Here is a 17,793-nt window from a genome sequence, read left to right on the forward strand (position 1 = left end):
AAAGTGGTGACATCCACAGAATGCACAAAAAGACATAATGGACAAGAACATTTGCACCAACTCACTCATGAATGTGCTTTCTGTTGCTTGATTAGAGATTCACTGAGGCGTGACACTGTGTTTTTTTTCCCCTGCTCCGTTCCTGTCTACAAATGCAGAAATAATAGAAGCATGTGTAATAACACAAGATGAGAAGAAGGGTTGCCTAATGCGTGAAACATGTGCTGTGTGTTGGTCAGCATAACAGCCACAGAGAGGCCAACAATACAGACAGGTGTAGAGAGACTGATAGGACGGTAAGCTCTGAATCAGACAGAATAGGTACTAAATATAATTTTTTTTTTTACAATAACAGGGTGTATCAGTTTTCATATCAACTTGTTTTTTAAGAAACAAATAAAGGCCAGGTCACACCTGAAAAGGGGCACAGCGAAGTTCATCTGAGCATCCTCACGAAACACGCGGTGCCGGTCTGCTGGAGGCTTTGTGACACTTGCGGGGCGAGTCGGTGACCAACTGTAGCGGGCTAAATAAGAGCTAACATGCTAGCACAAGTCAGATTGTACTTGAATTTGTTCAATAAGGAGGAAGGATCTGTTTTTGTTTTTTTTACTATGAATTGTGATCAATGTCTTCTTGCAGCAGGAAGTATAACCTTTGGGTTTGTGCCCGCCCCCCCCCCCCCCCGGATTTCTGCACAGGCATCAGTTATGTATCACATTTAGCCCCTCTGGACAGTATCATGACCTTTACGTTTGCTTCGTAAAATTATGATTTGTGCGATGGAGGTCAAACATGTGGGTGTAATGTTGTGTAGGCAGTTACAGTGTGGTCAATTTCACTGAAAAATGTGGGGGCCAGATGAGACAACATGTTACCTTTTTATCTGGTCTGACGACTGTGCAGACACTGCAAATTTATATTCCAACCAAACTCTATAGCAGCTCATTTAACTGATTACCACACCTTCAACCAGAAAAAAAGTAATTAATTAGTGAAATCAGCCACTGTACCAACTCGGTGGAGTGATAAACTGCAGCTTCCTCAGCCGTGGTGTTACATGGTGTCGAGCGTTTCTTTATCTTTACATGAAAAGTGTAGAAGGAATTAAATCCGTGAAACTAGCTGATAGGACTTCAAGGCAAAAGAATAGTTAGAATATGTTAAAGTTATTTCTGTTCAAATAGAGCTTGCAGGATGGCGTGACATATATATGATATATATATGATTTAGGAATCAAGCAGAAGGTTCTAGACTTTAGTCCTGAAACCACATAAAGTTTAATTCACTCTTGAGTGAAGTTCTGAAGAAATAAGGTCTGAAAAGAGATATCCATAGTGCAACAGTGAATCCCTTCCAGGAAAGTCTGTTCAAAATGTCCGCCGTTATGCCCACATATAAACAATTATCGCAGCTTCCCCTGGAACAGCTGTAAACCCTTTTCCCTTCCAACGAGGCCAGACGGCCCTTTCAGTGTGTTATAAGAAACACATTAACATGTAGGTTCAAAACTTATGACGCCATGTTGAGCTTAAAGGTTCATTCTTGACCTTGAATATTTTACTAGCGATCTATTTTTAACTCCATCACTAGGTTTGTTTGTAAAGTCCTTCCTAAATTCTTGGTAACTACTAGCTAGTTTCAAAGTCATTTAAATCAGATTGCACCATAACACTTGAGCAATGTCTTAGCTGGTGAAGACTTTAATGATACGTAAATGTGTTTCTAGAAAACATCTGTATCACCGTCCAGAAGCAATCAACAAACAGGAAGTCACTCTCGCATTACAAGCAGCAACATAACTGCTAAAAATAACCAAAAGTTAACTACCAATCCCTCATAAACACATGGAGAAATATGTGTTTCTGCTTTAGTAGCATTCATTCAGTTTTAAATAAGTGGGAAATATCCAGTTATGCTAATCAAACTTAAGTTATTTGGTCATTTAGTCTCATCAAGTTTTGTAATTTGAGGTATATTAAAAAAGAAAGTTTCCAGTTTACATCGTTGTGTCAGGTCAGATATTCCAACCACACTCTATAATACCTCTTTTACCCTTCAATCTAATATATATTCATATATTAGGTATTAATTAGCAAGCTATCGTTTGTTTTGTCAGTTAGCTAGCTGAGTTAGCTACACAGTTATACCTGTCATTTATCTGGTATAACTATTAAGTCACAACTAAATAGTTGTCAGTTAATAATGAATTTAGTGAAGTTTCAATAACTTGCATTATAACTAGGCTACGTTTGAAGAGGTGAAGTGTTATAAACATTTATTTATTGTGTAAACATTGCTTGTAAATACTAAATAGGGGGGTTCAGTTAAAGTCCCTGTTACATGAACAGGACCTACAGTCCATGTTGAACACGACACCCACAGCCAGCTTTCTATTTCTGGAGCTTCAACAGTTTGCCTTGTTTCTATACGTGACAAGAAGGGTTATGCTTCATTATTTCAGTGCATTACATTTCTGATGTTTACTGCTCCCTGATGCAAAGGGGAGCTTGACGTTCTCCTAACTCATTCATATATGATGGTGTTTGTCATTTGGCTGCAGGCGGTTTGACTTGGCCAGCTCCGGCTCTCTAAGCTGTCACTGACCCACGCCCGACACCCAGAATAGCCCCTGTGCATTTCTTGCCCTCAGCCCAACCATCTCCTTCAACCCCCCCCCCCCCACACACACACACACCAGGGCGCTGCTCTAGCTTTCATTCTGGAGGCCTGACTGCATCCTCTATTACTTCCCTCTCTTCCTCCTCTCCCTCTCTTGTCGCCCCCTATCAGACGCTTCATCTCTGAGTGTTTTATTGCATTGTGTCCTTGTAGAGGAGGACCTTTGGGCTCGCTCCAGACATCCAAAAAAATATAGCTCACTTTTTTCCCCCCGCCCTCCCGCTCGCCTTGCTCTTGGCTCAGAAAATATGGAGCATGGCTGTCCGTTTTTTCAATTGCTCCCCCCGTCCTCTCCCTTACCTTTGAGTGTCCTCTCCCTTTTTTCATCTTCTCCTTTTGTCTTTTTCTCCTTCAGCGCTGGCAGTCAGTATGTTTTTATGGAGACAGTGTTGCAAGGGTGCATGACAAGTGAAACCGCCCCCCCCCCCCCACAGCCGGGCCTCTCTGTGTAGATCAGTGACAGTCTCTTGCCTCTCCAGAAAGTACATTTTATTCTCAGCCATGCCCCCCATGTTTTTAGTATTCCTGGTTTCTCAGAACTCTCTTTCTCTGTTTTCTGTCCAAAATTCTGACTCTGGCCTTCTTGTTGGTTTCTAGACTTGTGCCAAGGGAATCACACAAAAGGGAGCTCAGGCTGCAACAAACGGTTGTTTTCATTATGGATTAATCTGACTATCATTTACTCGATTAATCATTTTGTCTATAAAATGCCAGTAAATAGTAAACACAGCCCAATGTGACGTCATCAAACACATTTACATAAATGTTTACTGGTGCATATTTTATCCAGAATATTCTATCTGGTGATTTTATGGATTGTTTGAACAGATAACATAAAGATGTAAATGAAAATCACTTGTTGACTCTTTGTCAACTTCCTTGTTATATAAGGTTTTGCAAAATCTAAACTAAAAGTTCTTCTGTGGAGTTTTCTTGTAAATAAACAGAGTTCAGGTTTACAGTCAGTGTTTCTCATCAAAACACATTGTGTGTCCTTGAGATGTCGAATGCATTTCCTTCCTCATAAAACATTTGCAAAGTTGTTTTTGAGCATTTTGAAACCTGCATTGTTTACATCGTGTTTACTTGCTAGCAGTCTTCTTCTTCTCTGCCTTTTGTTGTCGCATTGCTTGTGATCAGTTGATCAGTCGAGAGATGTGAAACCATTGGCAGGAATGTGAATTGCGAACATTCATATCTTTGTGCGCATGCATGAGACAAACAAAACAGAGGGCCACTCATGTAAACATAGCTCTATAGCACTATTAGAAGCCAAAGACTCCGCTGGGAACCTTTTAAAGCTGCAATTTTCATCAATTTAATCTTTCAATTTTATTTTGATTTCTTCAATTGTTTCATTTATAAAAGGACATAAAAAATAGTGACAATGCTTATCACAATTTCCCAGAGCCCGATTGTCAAATTGTTTGTTTTGTCAGACCAACAGCCCAAAAAACCCAGAAAGATTCAATTGACAATAAGACAATAAAGAACGCAGAAGCAGCAAATCCTCATGTTTGGAAGCTCGAATGAATAAAATTTTGCTTGACAAATGACTTAATGGCTATTACTGGAATATATATATATATATATATATATTTTATTTTATTTTTTTTGTTGATTAATTCTCTGTCAATCAAGTAGTCAATTAATAACTCACAACACAAAAAAACAGCAAGCCAACTGGATGATGTGATCACTGTTGAACATGGTTTTGGTGACTGCAGGTGACGGCCAAGAGGACTTTATCCTCAGCATCCCTTTGTTGTTCACTGTGTTATCCATCTTTGGGGGGGGGGTGTCCCTGTTGTACAAGGAGAGAGTTACAGTTGCAGCACAAAGGCGGCATATGTGTAGCCTTCCTCTAGTGTTATTGGCGCGTTTGGACAATGGGTTTAAGGGCTGCAGTGCCAGTGTGTAATCTGACAGGACACAGGAGAGCGAGCTGCCACTGTGTGATCTCCTGGTCGTCCCTTCCTCCACCTGCATGAGCTCCCTCCTCTGTTGTTCATGTGTGTGTGCGTGCGGATGAAGTAATAGACTGTGTGTCAGCAGACAGAGGTAAACCTGTTAGGACACTTTATTCCCTCCAGGGACAGTTTCATTGTGCTGTTTAGCTCGTTGCGGCCGAATGAATAGAAATGAATGGAAAAGGTTGAAGTTTTACAGAAAGTGGTCGTGTGTCATGTGTCGCATTTAGAGAGGGAGCCGGGCTGGTGAAAGGGGTTTTGTATCCATGACAACAAGTGAGAGCGAGAGCAGCAAATGGGAGCGGGTCGGGTGCATTTACCAGGTCTCTGTGGTGGAGGGGAGGTGGTGTGGCTCGGAGCCTACTTAGTGGCCGACACCTGAAGCTGCACAGCTGTCCTCCTGGATCCATCCTCCTCACTTGTGTTTTGCAGTATGTATGTATGACTTTCTGTTGTGAATCTATTCTGTGCACACGACTATGATCTATTGCATGTCTGTCCGTCCTGGGAGAGGGTTCCCTCCTCTGTTGCTCTTCCTGAGGTTTCTTCAGTTTTTTCACTGATAAAAGGGATGTTTTTCCCTGTTGTAAAGCCCCTCAAGGCAAATTTGTGATAGTGGGCTGTATAAATAAATAAATATAAATAAAACTGACTTGACTTAGATACTTGAGTCCCAGACCTGGGAATGTGAGCGATCCGCGGGATGAGGGAGGTATCTTGTCACTGAGGGCACATGCGATCATGCTCCTCCTCTCTTAAATCAAACGCACACTGTAATCTGACCTTCTGCCCACTCGGTCTGCTGTATGAGAGGTTTACTGTTCCCACGGAGATGGATCCAGGTTGCGTGAGGCCACGAGGCCACGTTGAAGAAGGTGAGAGGGCCGAGGAGGGACAGCTGCAGTCCCGCCTTGGAATTCGGATAATGTGACTCCTTGTTCAGCTTCGTGGCTACCCATGATTCCTCTTAGCAACAGCATTAATAAACCTGGCCGGGTCCTCGCTGTGAGCTCTCATCATGAGTTACACGTCCGTCGGTTGCAGCACCTCTCTGCAAGGCTTCACCTTTCCATCTGGTTTAGTGTATCTGCGTGTTTATGTGTGTATCCGTTATAACCCTGACGAGACATCCACCGCCTGTGTCCTCTAACTGATATTGTTAAAGTCATATAATATTTTATTGATCAGTCTGTCGCCGTGACCCCTCACCCTCCCTCCAGAGTCAACTACAGCGCTGTGTCCCTTCAGCTCGTAGCGATTTAGGGGTCGATTGCTCAGGCAGAAGGCTGAACACGCTGCGTTCTTTTTGTTGAAGCCGCTGACAGTAAATAATAGTGGACGATGTGAATGTGACATCAACCACCGGTTTCTAACTGGTTGTTTTGAAGCCAGCAGACTGTATTTATGGGCGCTTTTTTGGAGCCAAAACTGGCAGAACAAAGCCAAGATCAGAGGCACAGTGGAGGGAGTGAATCCAGAGTGGAGCTCAATGAGCTCAGGGCTGCGACTAATGATTGCTTTCATGATCAGTTAACATGTCAGAAAATAGTCAAAAATGGCAATCACAATTTCGGAAGGGGACATCTTTAAATAACTTGTTTTGTCTGACCAACCAGCCCAGTATGCCTATTATGTCTCACGTAAAGCTCTTTGAATTGCCTTGTTGCCTTCTCCAAGTGCCGATGTAGGAAGTAATGGGCCTAATATGTTGCAAGGGTGAAAGTAAGTGTAACACATCTTAAGCAGGAGACCAGATTTCACTTCCTGTCAAAGACCTGCAGTTAATGTTTGCATTTTTATTAACCTAACCATAACCTCTTAAAGTGAGAGTGTTTTAGATGCCTAATTCTAATCTTACCATAACCATATTGGATTTGCCATAACCACGGTCTTTCTATAACCTGTACCATACTGTAGTTGTCATGTGCAGATATTGTGGAAGGCGAGAATATTTCAAACACTGGCATTGGACGTAATCCAGAATATCCCACAATTGTCTGATACGAAAAGTTGTGTTTGGTCGTGTAACTTTCTAAACACACAGACCCACAGAGAGCTACATATGTATAAAGTTGGCTAAGAAGATTAAAGCATTAAATAATCAACATGAATCATTCAAATTCTATATTAACTTAAGAAATGTGCTGTGTAGCCCTAAATCAACGGCGTGCGGCTGTTTCCTCCTTCGATCACCGTGAAGCCACAAAAGTTTGGTTCTCAGTTAGATTAGTGTGCCACTAATGAATCATCGTTAACAGCAACTCAAGTCTGTCTTCCATTTTTTAGTCCCATCTGTCGCCTGATCTGATTGGGCAGTGGATACAAAACAGAAGTGATTGTGAATTGATCCATTTCTTCTCAAACTCAAAACAAATAAACGGCTCGCAAATCAATCTCTCTCTAAAAGAAGAAGAAAAAAAACCTGCTTGTAAAATAGCTTTCAATGTGATCGCACCCTTCACGGGCTGCTCAAGGGCACTTCAGCAGGGAGGATGTTTGCCAAAAAACGAAGGCTTGAATTTGGATCCTCTGGATGAAAGATTGTCTCTTTCAGCACAAGGCCATCCCGCTGCCTCGGTGTGATTGAACATAACAAGGGATACTTACATCAGGTCTTGTGTATTGGTAAATTCACAGCGCATACATCTCTTGCTTTCTCTTTGTGGGTTGACTTTCTGGGACTCACTTTGGCAGACATGTATTATTCAAACAGCATCTGGCGCCGCTGCACTAACTCTCATGTCTTTGCCTTAAACAACTTGCAATCACAGCTATTGCATCTCTGGCTCGAGCTCGGCCAGGAAATTTGCAAGTGGCCAAGTGGAGAGTTTTGTGCGATTGCCTGACTCATTTTTTTGTGTGGTTTATGTAATATTGATGTCTGACTTCAGCCGGTCGCTCGCCACTTGGATGGGGCTTTTACTTCCTTGTTTGTAAGAGTTTTAGCTCTTTGTCAGTTGGTCAAGTATGCTTTGATTTGTTTGCCTGGCCGGATGAAAACAAATAAAGTGGACGTGGAGAGGAAGGAGATGCGGGGATGATGGGGAATATAGGCGTGGAATATCAAATTTGATGTGAGTCTGTCATCAGATTGGCAAGAAATCATTGACAAATGTGTTTACTTGCTTTTTTTCTGTGATTGCTGGGGAAAAGCAATAATCAGGACTATAATGAGCGAGGCACATAATCCCTGCGCTTGGTGACAGAAACCAGGCCTGCTTAATTAAGGCACTGATTTCCCACGAGGCGCTGGGGCCTTTTTTTTTCCCCTTGTCCTCTTCCTGTCTTTATTGGCTTGACTTTATTTGGGATTTTGAGTGGAGGCGTTGCCGTGATCTGACGAGGCTGAAATGGTGTAGGAGACTGAGTGGTTGCAAAGCTCATTTTTTGATGGTTCTCACTATTGTTTCATGTCACGGTTTCTTTTCTATAATTCATTCCTCGGCCTCTGTTCAGGTCAGAATGCGTCTGGCAAGATCCAGGCGATGTTTTCTACTAAAACTTTGTTAAAAACCGAGATCCTTGTCAAGGCCTCCATACTGCAGTGAAGTGAAAGTAATGCGTGCTGTTTAAAGACCATGCTTCAGTCCCTTCACACGTGTTTCAGCTGTGGTTAAATGCAGTCTTGCGAGAGGGTGAAAAGCAACTGAAAAGCACTCAGTAGATTAATGAAAGAGATGGAGGCAGAGGAAACTTTCAAGAGAATTTGGAAAGGTTGTGTTTAGTTCAAACCAAAAAGCCCAGGGCCCGGGTCAGTGGCAGCAAGTGTTTTCTACAAAGGACCAGAGAGAGAGAAAAGAAAGGTCGTACTTAATTGCAGCACTTTTAGCTGCTGCTTCTGCTCTAGCCTGGAGTGCATAAGTCCTCCCTAGTTTTCACGAAAATCTTCACAAAAAGGAGAGGCTTTGCAGAGTACAAGCTGAGCGATTTTAGGGTCAGGCTGCACCAACAGAGAAGACAAAAGTAGAAGTGGAGATTGGATATCACACATATATCGCTTCCTCTGATATGTGTTACTCCACCACAGCGGTTTCACACTTCTAGCGGTTACACAGTATTATTTAGTGTTTATGGAATGAAATCCAGAGAGGAGACCAAAACAGTAAATCTGCTGTCGAAGAAGAGGCATTGGAAAACGGAGAGGAGGCGGGCAGCTACAGCAAATTTCAGCCGCAGTGTGGTTTTTGGCTGCAGAACAGAGGGAGAAAGAGACACTCTGCATCTGCCTCTCCATCTCTCTCTCGCTCCCTGCACCACCTCCACTTTCATGTCTCACTCCCTTCACTGTTTTCATCTCCTCTTTCCCCTCCTCCATCTGCTCTGGACTTGGGGAAGGCAGAGGCCGCTGGCTGCAGGCAGCCCAGTGCAGCGGAGGTGTGAACCCTCTAATCGCCTGTCATTACCCAGTGGCACTTCCCACACTAATACTCAACTTAAGGGTGCTATGTCTAGCATGTAAGCATCAATAAATCATTATCACGTTAATTTTGACACATTAGTGTAATTCAGTTTAACAAATGACAACACTGGTGAGAAGATTGCCATCCTTTTGACTTTCTAGCAGGTTGGGTTTTGTGAGGATTTTTCTGTAGACTGGCAGATTGCTTTCTGCCACAAGGGATTGTAGTTCCAACCTTATGTTCGCTTATTGCATTAAGTTTTACTGGCGCGTATTAATTTTACCGTCAAAGCAAATACACTTACCAGAGAGGAAGAGCAGAGAAGGGATGCAGCATCGTCTCTGCAGCAAAACGTAAAAGAAACAGTTGGACAGTTTTGGAAAATATGCTAATTGGCTTTCTTGCTGAGAGTACGATGAGATGATTGATACCACTCTCACGTCTGAGTCTTAAATTCGGAGAAAGAGATAATTTGGCTAGCATAGCTTAGCATAAAGACTGGAAAGAGTGGGAAACGGTTGTCCAATGTTAGATCGTTTTTTTGACACTTCTGTTTGTGTAGATACGTGTTAATTAGTGAGCTTTAGACCCTCGCCAGCTGTTTCCCCCTGCTTCCAGTTTTAATGCTAAGCTAGGCTAATCTCCTCATCGATTTATAATACATAACAAAACAAAACAACCTTTTCCCCACACACCATAATGCCTGTATCTATCCTCTGGCTGCAGAAGGAAATGCCCTTAAGTGATACCCATTTAGCTAAAACAACAGATTAGAGAACCCTGTCTGTAGTCCCTCCACAGTTCCCTGCTGTGGCTCTCTTTACCCCAGAGTGGTAAAGCCAAAGTGTCTGTTACCCCTCTGATAGAACCAATATCACAGCTCAGGCACAAAGCTTAAAAAAAAATAGAACATATCAAGACACCGTGAATAAAAACAGTGCCGCGGAGATGTGTAAGCATGCATCCGTATACCTGCGAGTCAGTGCGAGTGTATGTGCGGATGCCATCTGCCGCGCACTGTCACACCCTCCGTGTCTTTTCTGTCAACACGCCACAGTGAAACCATTCATATTACGCCACCATGCACTGCACCAGCAGCAGGACAGTCCCTGTAAACACTGCACTGTGATTTGTGTTTGTGTGAACAGCAGGTGTTTGATTGTATCCCTATCACTCCACGCACACACACACACACACACACACACACACACACACACACACACACACACACACACACACACACTCCTGCTTTGCTCAGAGTGGCTTTTTGTAGCTTCCACAGCGGCTGATGCCAGATGTTGGGATAGATGGATGAATTATTGATGGTCGTCACAGACAAATGCAAATGTTGCTTAATGTTCCCCACGCACTGCTCCACGTGTGTGGCAGTGTGTGTGTGTGTGTGTGTGTGTGTGTGTGTGTGATTACGGGTGGTTTGTGAGCAGTTATGTTCATGCCGGTGTGTCTATTTGTGTATGAACAGTGTTTTTTAGCAGATGCGTGTGTGTCAGGGGCGTCATTATTGTCCGGTGTGAGTCAGAAAAGCAGTTCGAATTTGTAAGATACGAATGTACTTAACAAATACAGTACATAACCTGCCATTGTGTGTGTGTGTGTGTAAGTGTGTATGAGGGTTTGGTGGAAGCTCTGTCGACCGTCTTCTGACCACAGAAACAAAATCATGGTTCATTTTCTTCCTTCCTGTGCCGACAACTATTGCAGTATCTTCCTTTTCTTTACGAATGAGATGCTAGTTAAGGCTGCGTTCATGTCATGTGGGAATATTCACTACGGTGACATGAAGGTTCAAAGCCGTGGAAGTGTTTATGCATTCACACTAATCAGATAACGCGGCTAAAGTATTCGCTCGAGTTTTCAGTACTGTCATTTTTAAATCAATCAAATGTCAAATATAAATAAGCACTTGTGTTATGTTTCCTATCTTTTGTTCCCTGTCACAGTCTCATAGAGGCACTGTCATTTCCACAGACGCTCCATTAGCTCGCTGTGTGTCATGAGGACTAATTACAGGTAGCCTAGTTTTGGTGAAGAGGAACTCAAGAGTGTAAAATGTAGCTGACAATTTACGTTGTCAAGCTCCAGAGAAAGTGCAGTAAACTGTGCAGCTGCTCAAATGATCCCATGATGCTAACGTACCTGTTGATTATTACATGATTGTCTTTTATTGTTTTATTAAGTCCCTTGTATAATCAGGGCCACGTAACTCAACTGTGTTACAGAATCAGATGTCATGGTGACAAATCCACAGAGAGTTACCAACAGTTCTCCTCGGCTCTACGTAGCATTTTAGCTTCTTTTAGCTCATTGTTTTGGTTTTACGGCCCACAAGTTTACTGTTTCACTCCCTGCCCAGCTACAAACAGCAGACAGACAGACACAGTTAGCAACTAGCTGGTGAACGTGGAGCATTTAGAAGCTAAAGAGACATGGACAGAAACACGACTCCAAATGAATGCAAACACAAAAATGAATTATTGCAGATTTAAAGAGGCTGAGTGACAAAATGTAGTTTTAAGGCCTTCATCAGTTTTGTGCTTATTTGTTGCACATTCCTAAATTACCGTGTTTAATCAAATTACCACACAGCAAAGCTCAGGTATCATTTCAGCTTTAATAAACCGTACACACTGCACAGAACAACAAAGGCTCAGCAGCTCATTCCCCCCCCCCCCCCAGGGCCACCTAGCAGGTTAATCAGCAATGTCATGTATGGCTGTTTTTTTGCATGATGGTACAGCGATCGTGTGAGGCTACATATGTGGTTTCTCCGTGCCTGCATGTATGTCAGGTGCTGTGTTTTCCAGATCCCACTTGTCCATTAGACTCCAGTGCTTCTTCTTCTCATTCCTGATGAAAAGCAAAGGCACGTTTCCAGGCGAAGGCAGCAGCAGCAGCAGCACTGCAGACATCTCGCCCAGCAATCTGAGGAAAGCCCTGCCGGTGGGATATGAACAGAGAGAAATAGAGATGGATTGTTCTGCTGTGTGTAGTGTGCTAACAGGATCTTAGATAGTAGACTTCCCCCCTTGGCGAGCAGGATTCACATCCAGAACTACATATACACCGGCCAGAGAAAGGGATTTAGCCATGCATTACAGCAGCAATAGAAACACATTTTAATTCCTCTAGAGATGCTCGGATTAATAGTTTTATATACATGGTGTGTGCGTGTGTGAATAAAAATAAAATGTTAAGTTTGTGTGGGTGTATGAGAGCGTGTGAAAGTGTGTGTCGGTGCTTTGACTGACACGAGCTGCGCTATACAGTATGTCACGGTGCTGTAAGTACATCAGCGGGATGTCAGGGAACGAGCTGCGTTTTGACTCGATACACGAGCAGCTATCCATAATGAATGCTGCCGTGCCACTTATCTTATTAGCCGAACTCCTGCTTTTCCAAATACTCTAAATAACATGCGTAAAACTTGTATTTTTGCTCGGATGGAGAGGAAAAGCGTCTCCCCATGAGATGACAGACATATAATAAAGTATGTCATCCCTATTTCAGGGCTAGCTGCGCCGCTGTCGACTATTGTTGACTCGTCTGCTGCTTTCAGAGGCCTGACAGAGCGGATGCAGCGAGTGTCTTGACTTGAGCGTCGTCGGTTTGTTGTCGTTTGCATGAGTCCAATTGAATTCAGCAATTCCTCGAAGGAGTTCCCGCCGTAATATGGCGAGGCACAGAGACATCTGGGTACCTACTGACCACTTAACTGCCTGCACTCGTCAATAACTCTTTAAAAAGATCAATTAGGGCGATCAGTGGCGAGAGCGCCGCTGGGGCTGAGGTGCCATATTGAGCTGTTTCTGCGAGATGATGTCACACGGAGCTCCTTTCCAGAGAGAGAGCCTCACCCCTCCAGACATTTGACTTCATTAAAGGGGTGTTCTCCTCAAACCGGAGCAATAAACTCAGCAATAAGCTGCTGCTCTCTTATCTGCCTCGTCTGAGCCTCGTAGAGGTGGTGGTGGTGGTGGGGGGGGGGGGGGGGGGTCCTTGCAGTGTCCAGCCAGCCGTCTCATTGAAAGTGTTCTGACTGAAACATCGAGCCATAAAGATCGATTTAGATAGCGACAGTTTCTTTCATTTATTGTTCACTCACCTTTTTGCCCTTGTGAAATGTCCGTTTACACATTTCACAACCTGATTGATTACATGCTGCTGTTTTCAGTTCATTGTGTTCTTTTATCCTCTCTGCTGCCGTGGAGTGCTTCTCACCCTCCGTCCCACTTGTATCGGACGCCGTGATAAATGCGGTTGTCATGACACCCGCGGCAGCCAATGAGCTCACTGGAAACCCGCGAGTGTGTCGAGGTCCTGCCGGTGACAGACAGGCCGGCCCGCAGCGAGCTGACCTCTCACCTCTTAACCTTTCTTCCATGCTGATTATTAATCCTACTTACAGTGCACTTCCTGTGTCCCTCCATCACAAATTAACCTTTTTCTTCTCCCCCCCTCCCCCCTCTGTCCTCCTCTGTCCCTTTCCTTTCACGCCCCTTCCTTTTTTTCCTCCCCTGTTATTCTCCTTCTTGCAGCAAAGTTATTCACGTGAAAATTATTGACGATGAGGAGTATGAGAAAAACAAGAACTTCTTCCTGGAGCTGGCCGAGCCTCGCATGGTAGACATGAGTCTGCAGAAAGGTGCAGTACTGAACCTATTTCTTTCTCTCTCATCACGTCCTCTGTCTCTGGCTCTCACACGTTGTCAGTGTCTTTTCTCTCACTGTTAGTAGCCTCCGTCTCTCCCCAGGCCTCTTTCTCGCTTCTTTGCCTACTTCCTTTACCTGAACTCTCACTCTGCTGTATCTGCGCTCTGCCTCTTCACCCCCTGCCAACCTCCACTTTTACACCTCTGTGCACCCAAGGACGCTCTATCACATAGCCACGCTGTCATGCTACAGCTAGAACTCCTGCAAACCACTAACTCTCCATCCCCATCATGATGACAGTCTCCCCAGACGACTTCGCCATCTGCATAAAAAGAGTACAGGGAGTCTAGGAGCTGCTGTGATTTACCATCTCTACGGAGCAAGTAGCCATTATTATGTAAAGACACGTTTTACCTAAATGTAGAGTCTAGTAGCTATTTTTAAGTATATGCATCTGAAAAATGCGAGCAAATTGCTGCCGGTGAAATGAGATTATTGATTTATTTTTCACTATTAGACTCTATAACTCAGAGGACTGTTTGAATTTGATAGTTTGTATGAAAGTCTAACTTTATGAACCTAAACAAGCCGATAGTATCGTGTGTGCAGCTCATATTGAGGTCATATATTCTTTGGCAGGGGCCATCTTACTCACTGCAAGATTGTATTCCTCTGCACAGCAAGCTTGTCTTGAGGCTTTTTTTTTGCAGCAAGGTGAATGTAAAAATAAAAGTAGGACGTAGAAGAATTTAAATCAGAGCAAGTTTTCATCATAAGTTTTCTTTGTTTTCTTGTTTCCTGCTTGTTGTTGGTAATGTCTGCTGAAAGAAGCCAACAGGCATTTTCTTAAGATTCGCGCACCGTTATCTAATGCAGTGTTATCTAACCACGCTCAAGGCCAGGGGACGGGAGAGGCTCACAAGCTGGTGCGGAGGGTGCAGAATCTAACACTTGGCTGTTGCCTCCAAACACTACAGCTCATTATGTTTACGTTATTGGGTCTGGCAGCGCTGTCTGAGCAGCGCCGGCTCCCTGTGTTCTCAGAGTCATGATGAAGAGCAGTTACTGTGCAGGTCTTTATGAGTGACTGCTGCATCACTCCAAACGCTCCTCCGCTGCTTTATGATGCTTCTTTATTCCCTTTCTGTGTTGGCGCAGGTTTTATCCACACACATGCTGATAAACACACACACACACACAAGCTGTCTGTCACACATCTCTTTTTGGCTATTTGTAAAATCAGTAAACTCAGAATTTTAACTTATTCCTCTCCTGCATTTGTTGCTGATTTCTCTGGATGCCTATGATGTAAATGTCAATGCAAATATACTCACAAAGAATGCACATATTCAGCCACATCTGTTATACTGGTTTCTACTACTGTACATTCATTCCCAAACAACTACATGTAACCTTCAAGCAAAGGCTAGCTGTGTCCCTTGTTTCCAGTCTTTATGCTAAACTAAGCTAACCAACTGTAGCCATATATTTAACAGACAAACATGAGAGCGGTGTTAATCTAAGCGTATTCCCCAAAGTGTTGAACTGTTCCTTTCATGCTAACCTTTGGCTAAACTTAATCTAAATGAAGTTTGAGCCTGCTGATTAGGCCTGCAGTCTCTCCCCAGTAATCCTGTAAATGTTCCAGAAATAATTTTTAGTCCAATCTAAAAGTGAAGCAATCACATCAAGTCTGCAGGTGCTAACAAGAAAGAACCACACAGTGTGAACACACGTGCCATTCTTCATGAGGGCCCTTCATTCTGCAGCACTGTTGAGTTAAATGCACCAGAGCTAAGACAGAATAGGTGTAGAGGAAGTGGAGGAAGGGAGAGGAATCTGCTCAGACGGAGGGAGAGATGTAGATGGGTAACGACAGCTGGAGCTCAGGATGACACATGCCAATGGCCAGGTTTGGTCTGGAGAGATCAAAACAGCTGCTTTGTTTGGGTCACACACTGACAGGAGAAAGAAAGAAAACCCTTGTGTGTGTTTTTTTTTTCTCAGAGCGTCCTGTGATTCCTGCACGTAGACAATACGATACCTTAACATTAGATTAAGGTTGTTTTTCTTTGACTTTACTCACCGTGGAGTGTAACATGGTGATACAGCTCTGCACCCGTTTTCCCCCGTTGACATATTTGTGTATATTTATTGCTCATTGCCTCAGGTTCATAAAGCTTTGGTGTTTTACAAAACGTTCAAACACTCCACAGGTGATTCCTGTAATAATCTCAAAGTAAAATGGAAGCTTGCAACTGATACTGAAGTTAATGAGTGGTAAAAAAAAACACTGGAGGGAAATGTATTCAATATAAAATAGTACAAAGATATTACTGGACACCAACTAGACCTTCTGATTTCAATCGATGCTGGAAGTGTAAGAGCGAGCCATGATGTGAGAGTGTTTTTCTCTAAAATCTCTGAGATATTGGGGAATTGGTTGGTTTCCACTCTGCCTCTACACCCACGATTTTGTCTCCTTGGCAACAAGACAATGATACCTGATATAACGAATACCAAATTCAGTATTTTAAAAGCAGGTATTATTACAGCTGCAAGACTTATACTGCAAAATTGGAAGAACCCTGAAGATTAAAACTTCATCACATGAGCACATGTTGGGGGTGGGGGGCATGGGATCAATTTTGGTTGCGTGTTAAACTGAACTTACGTTGAATACGTTAATTAATGCCCTACATCTTTCGTGTCCATGCTTTTATTTTACATATATATATATATATATTTGACGGGACGGCTGTCTTCTGTTCTGTGTAAACGGCCTGCACTGAATCTGCTCTGTGATACGCTGCACTGCTCCCAAAAATAAATAAAACTTTTAATTAATAAAAAAAATAATAATAATTTTGATACTAGAAAGATGACAACACAACTGTGCCGCTAATGAAAGTGCAGTCAGTGTTGACAATGAGTAATACGAGATACGTCTACTTACTCTTTTTTTAATGCAGGAGGTAATGAATGTTTGATCAAGGGTAATAAATGTTTGATCTATATATGATGAGGAGGTAATGAAAAAGCTTTTCTGTATTATTTCCCATGCAGGATCATCTTTTATGAATGTGCTCGTGCTGATGAAATCGCTTTGATTCGAAATTAGAGAAAACGCAAGCCAGTGTTTAGCAGAGGGGTTGCATATATTCTCCTGTTGCCACAGTAGGTGCTGCTGGATCACAGTGGTGTGAATGATATGATAATTTCTCACTTTTCATATATAATGTGGCGATTATATTGTTGTTCATAACCGCTGATGTGGGGCTGATTGGGTTTGTTTTTCTCCTTATTAAAGCCGGAGTGGAGGAGCAGAGTTGATGAATATTCTATGAGAGTCTTTGTTTTGTTTGGCTTTTTTTCATATGCAACAGCCTTGCTCCATTTTCCTGTGCAGCCTTTCCACCAACAACAAAAAAACTTGTTTCTTTACCTACTACTTCTCTATTATAGATGATCCAAATAGGAACACAAAAATAATTGTCAGATCTCATTTTAACTCTCTGATCTTTTTATTTATTACTCGCAGTTACATCACTCATTGCAACTTTTCTAGACCTGCTCATGCACCGGGATGCTAATAGCAGAACCTGCCAGATGTGAGCGAGTCCTGAGCTGGCAGGTCTGACTTTGGACAGTGTGTGAGTAATGAAAGCAATCAAGCCAACAGTCACCCTGACATGTCAGTCTGGAGTTGTTTAGTGCCGGCTGCAGCTGTGCCCTTCTCTAACTTATATACTGAAGTGGTCAATACCATTAGCACCTCTGGTGACGTGGCCAGGCGAGCCACTCTACCACTACTACTTCTGCTGCAACAACAACGCTGCAGAGTCACTTCCAAGTTTGTGTCTGACATTACAGGACTTCATGTTGGTGACTCTGGGGCTGAGACATGTTGATGTCCATGCCAGATGTGTTTTATTCAAGCTGGGAGACATTTATTCTGTTCTTTTGGTGAATTTGGGCAGGTGACAACATGACAGCTTGGCGTCAGTCTCTCTTCGAGCAATTTGCAGTTTATTATGGAGTGAAATAGTAATCTGAGCCAGCTCCAAAGA

The 17,793-nt window shown here is 43.1% G+C and overlaps 1 protein-coding gene across 8 annotated transcripts in view; it reads left to right on the forward strand.

The window, feature by feature from the left end:
- The window catches only part of slc8a3 (solute carrier family 8 member 3), a 91,372-nt gene that overhangs the window by 47,836 nt on the left and 25,743 nt on the right, over positions 1 to 17,793 (forward strand). For 3 of the 8 annotated variants that reach the window (XM_070919894.1, XM_070919897.1, XM_070919898.1), the window contains exon 2: positions 13,609 to 13,715. In XM_070919894.1, the coding sequence (XP_070775995.1) occupies positions 13,609 to 13,715 (107 nt within the window). Of the gene's footprint in view, positions 1 to 13,608; positions 13,759 to 17,357; positions 17,373 to 17,793 lie in introns of all 8 variants that reach the window. The other 5 variants (XM_070919899.1, XM_070919896.1, XM_070919895.1 and 2 more) reach the window with 5 other exon arrangements.

Source organism: Enoplosus armatus, chromosome 15 (assembly GCF_043641665.1).
Source record: "Enoplosus armatus isolate fEnoArm2 chromosome 15, fEnoArm2.hap1, whole genome shotgun sequence".
NCBI lineage: Eukaryota > Metazoa > Chordata > Actinopteri > Centrarchiformes > Enoplosidae > Enoplosus > Enoplosus armatus.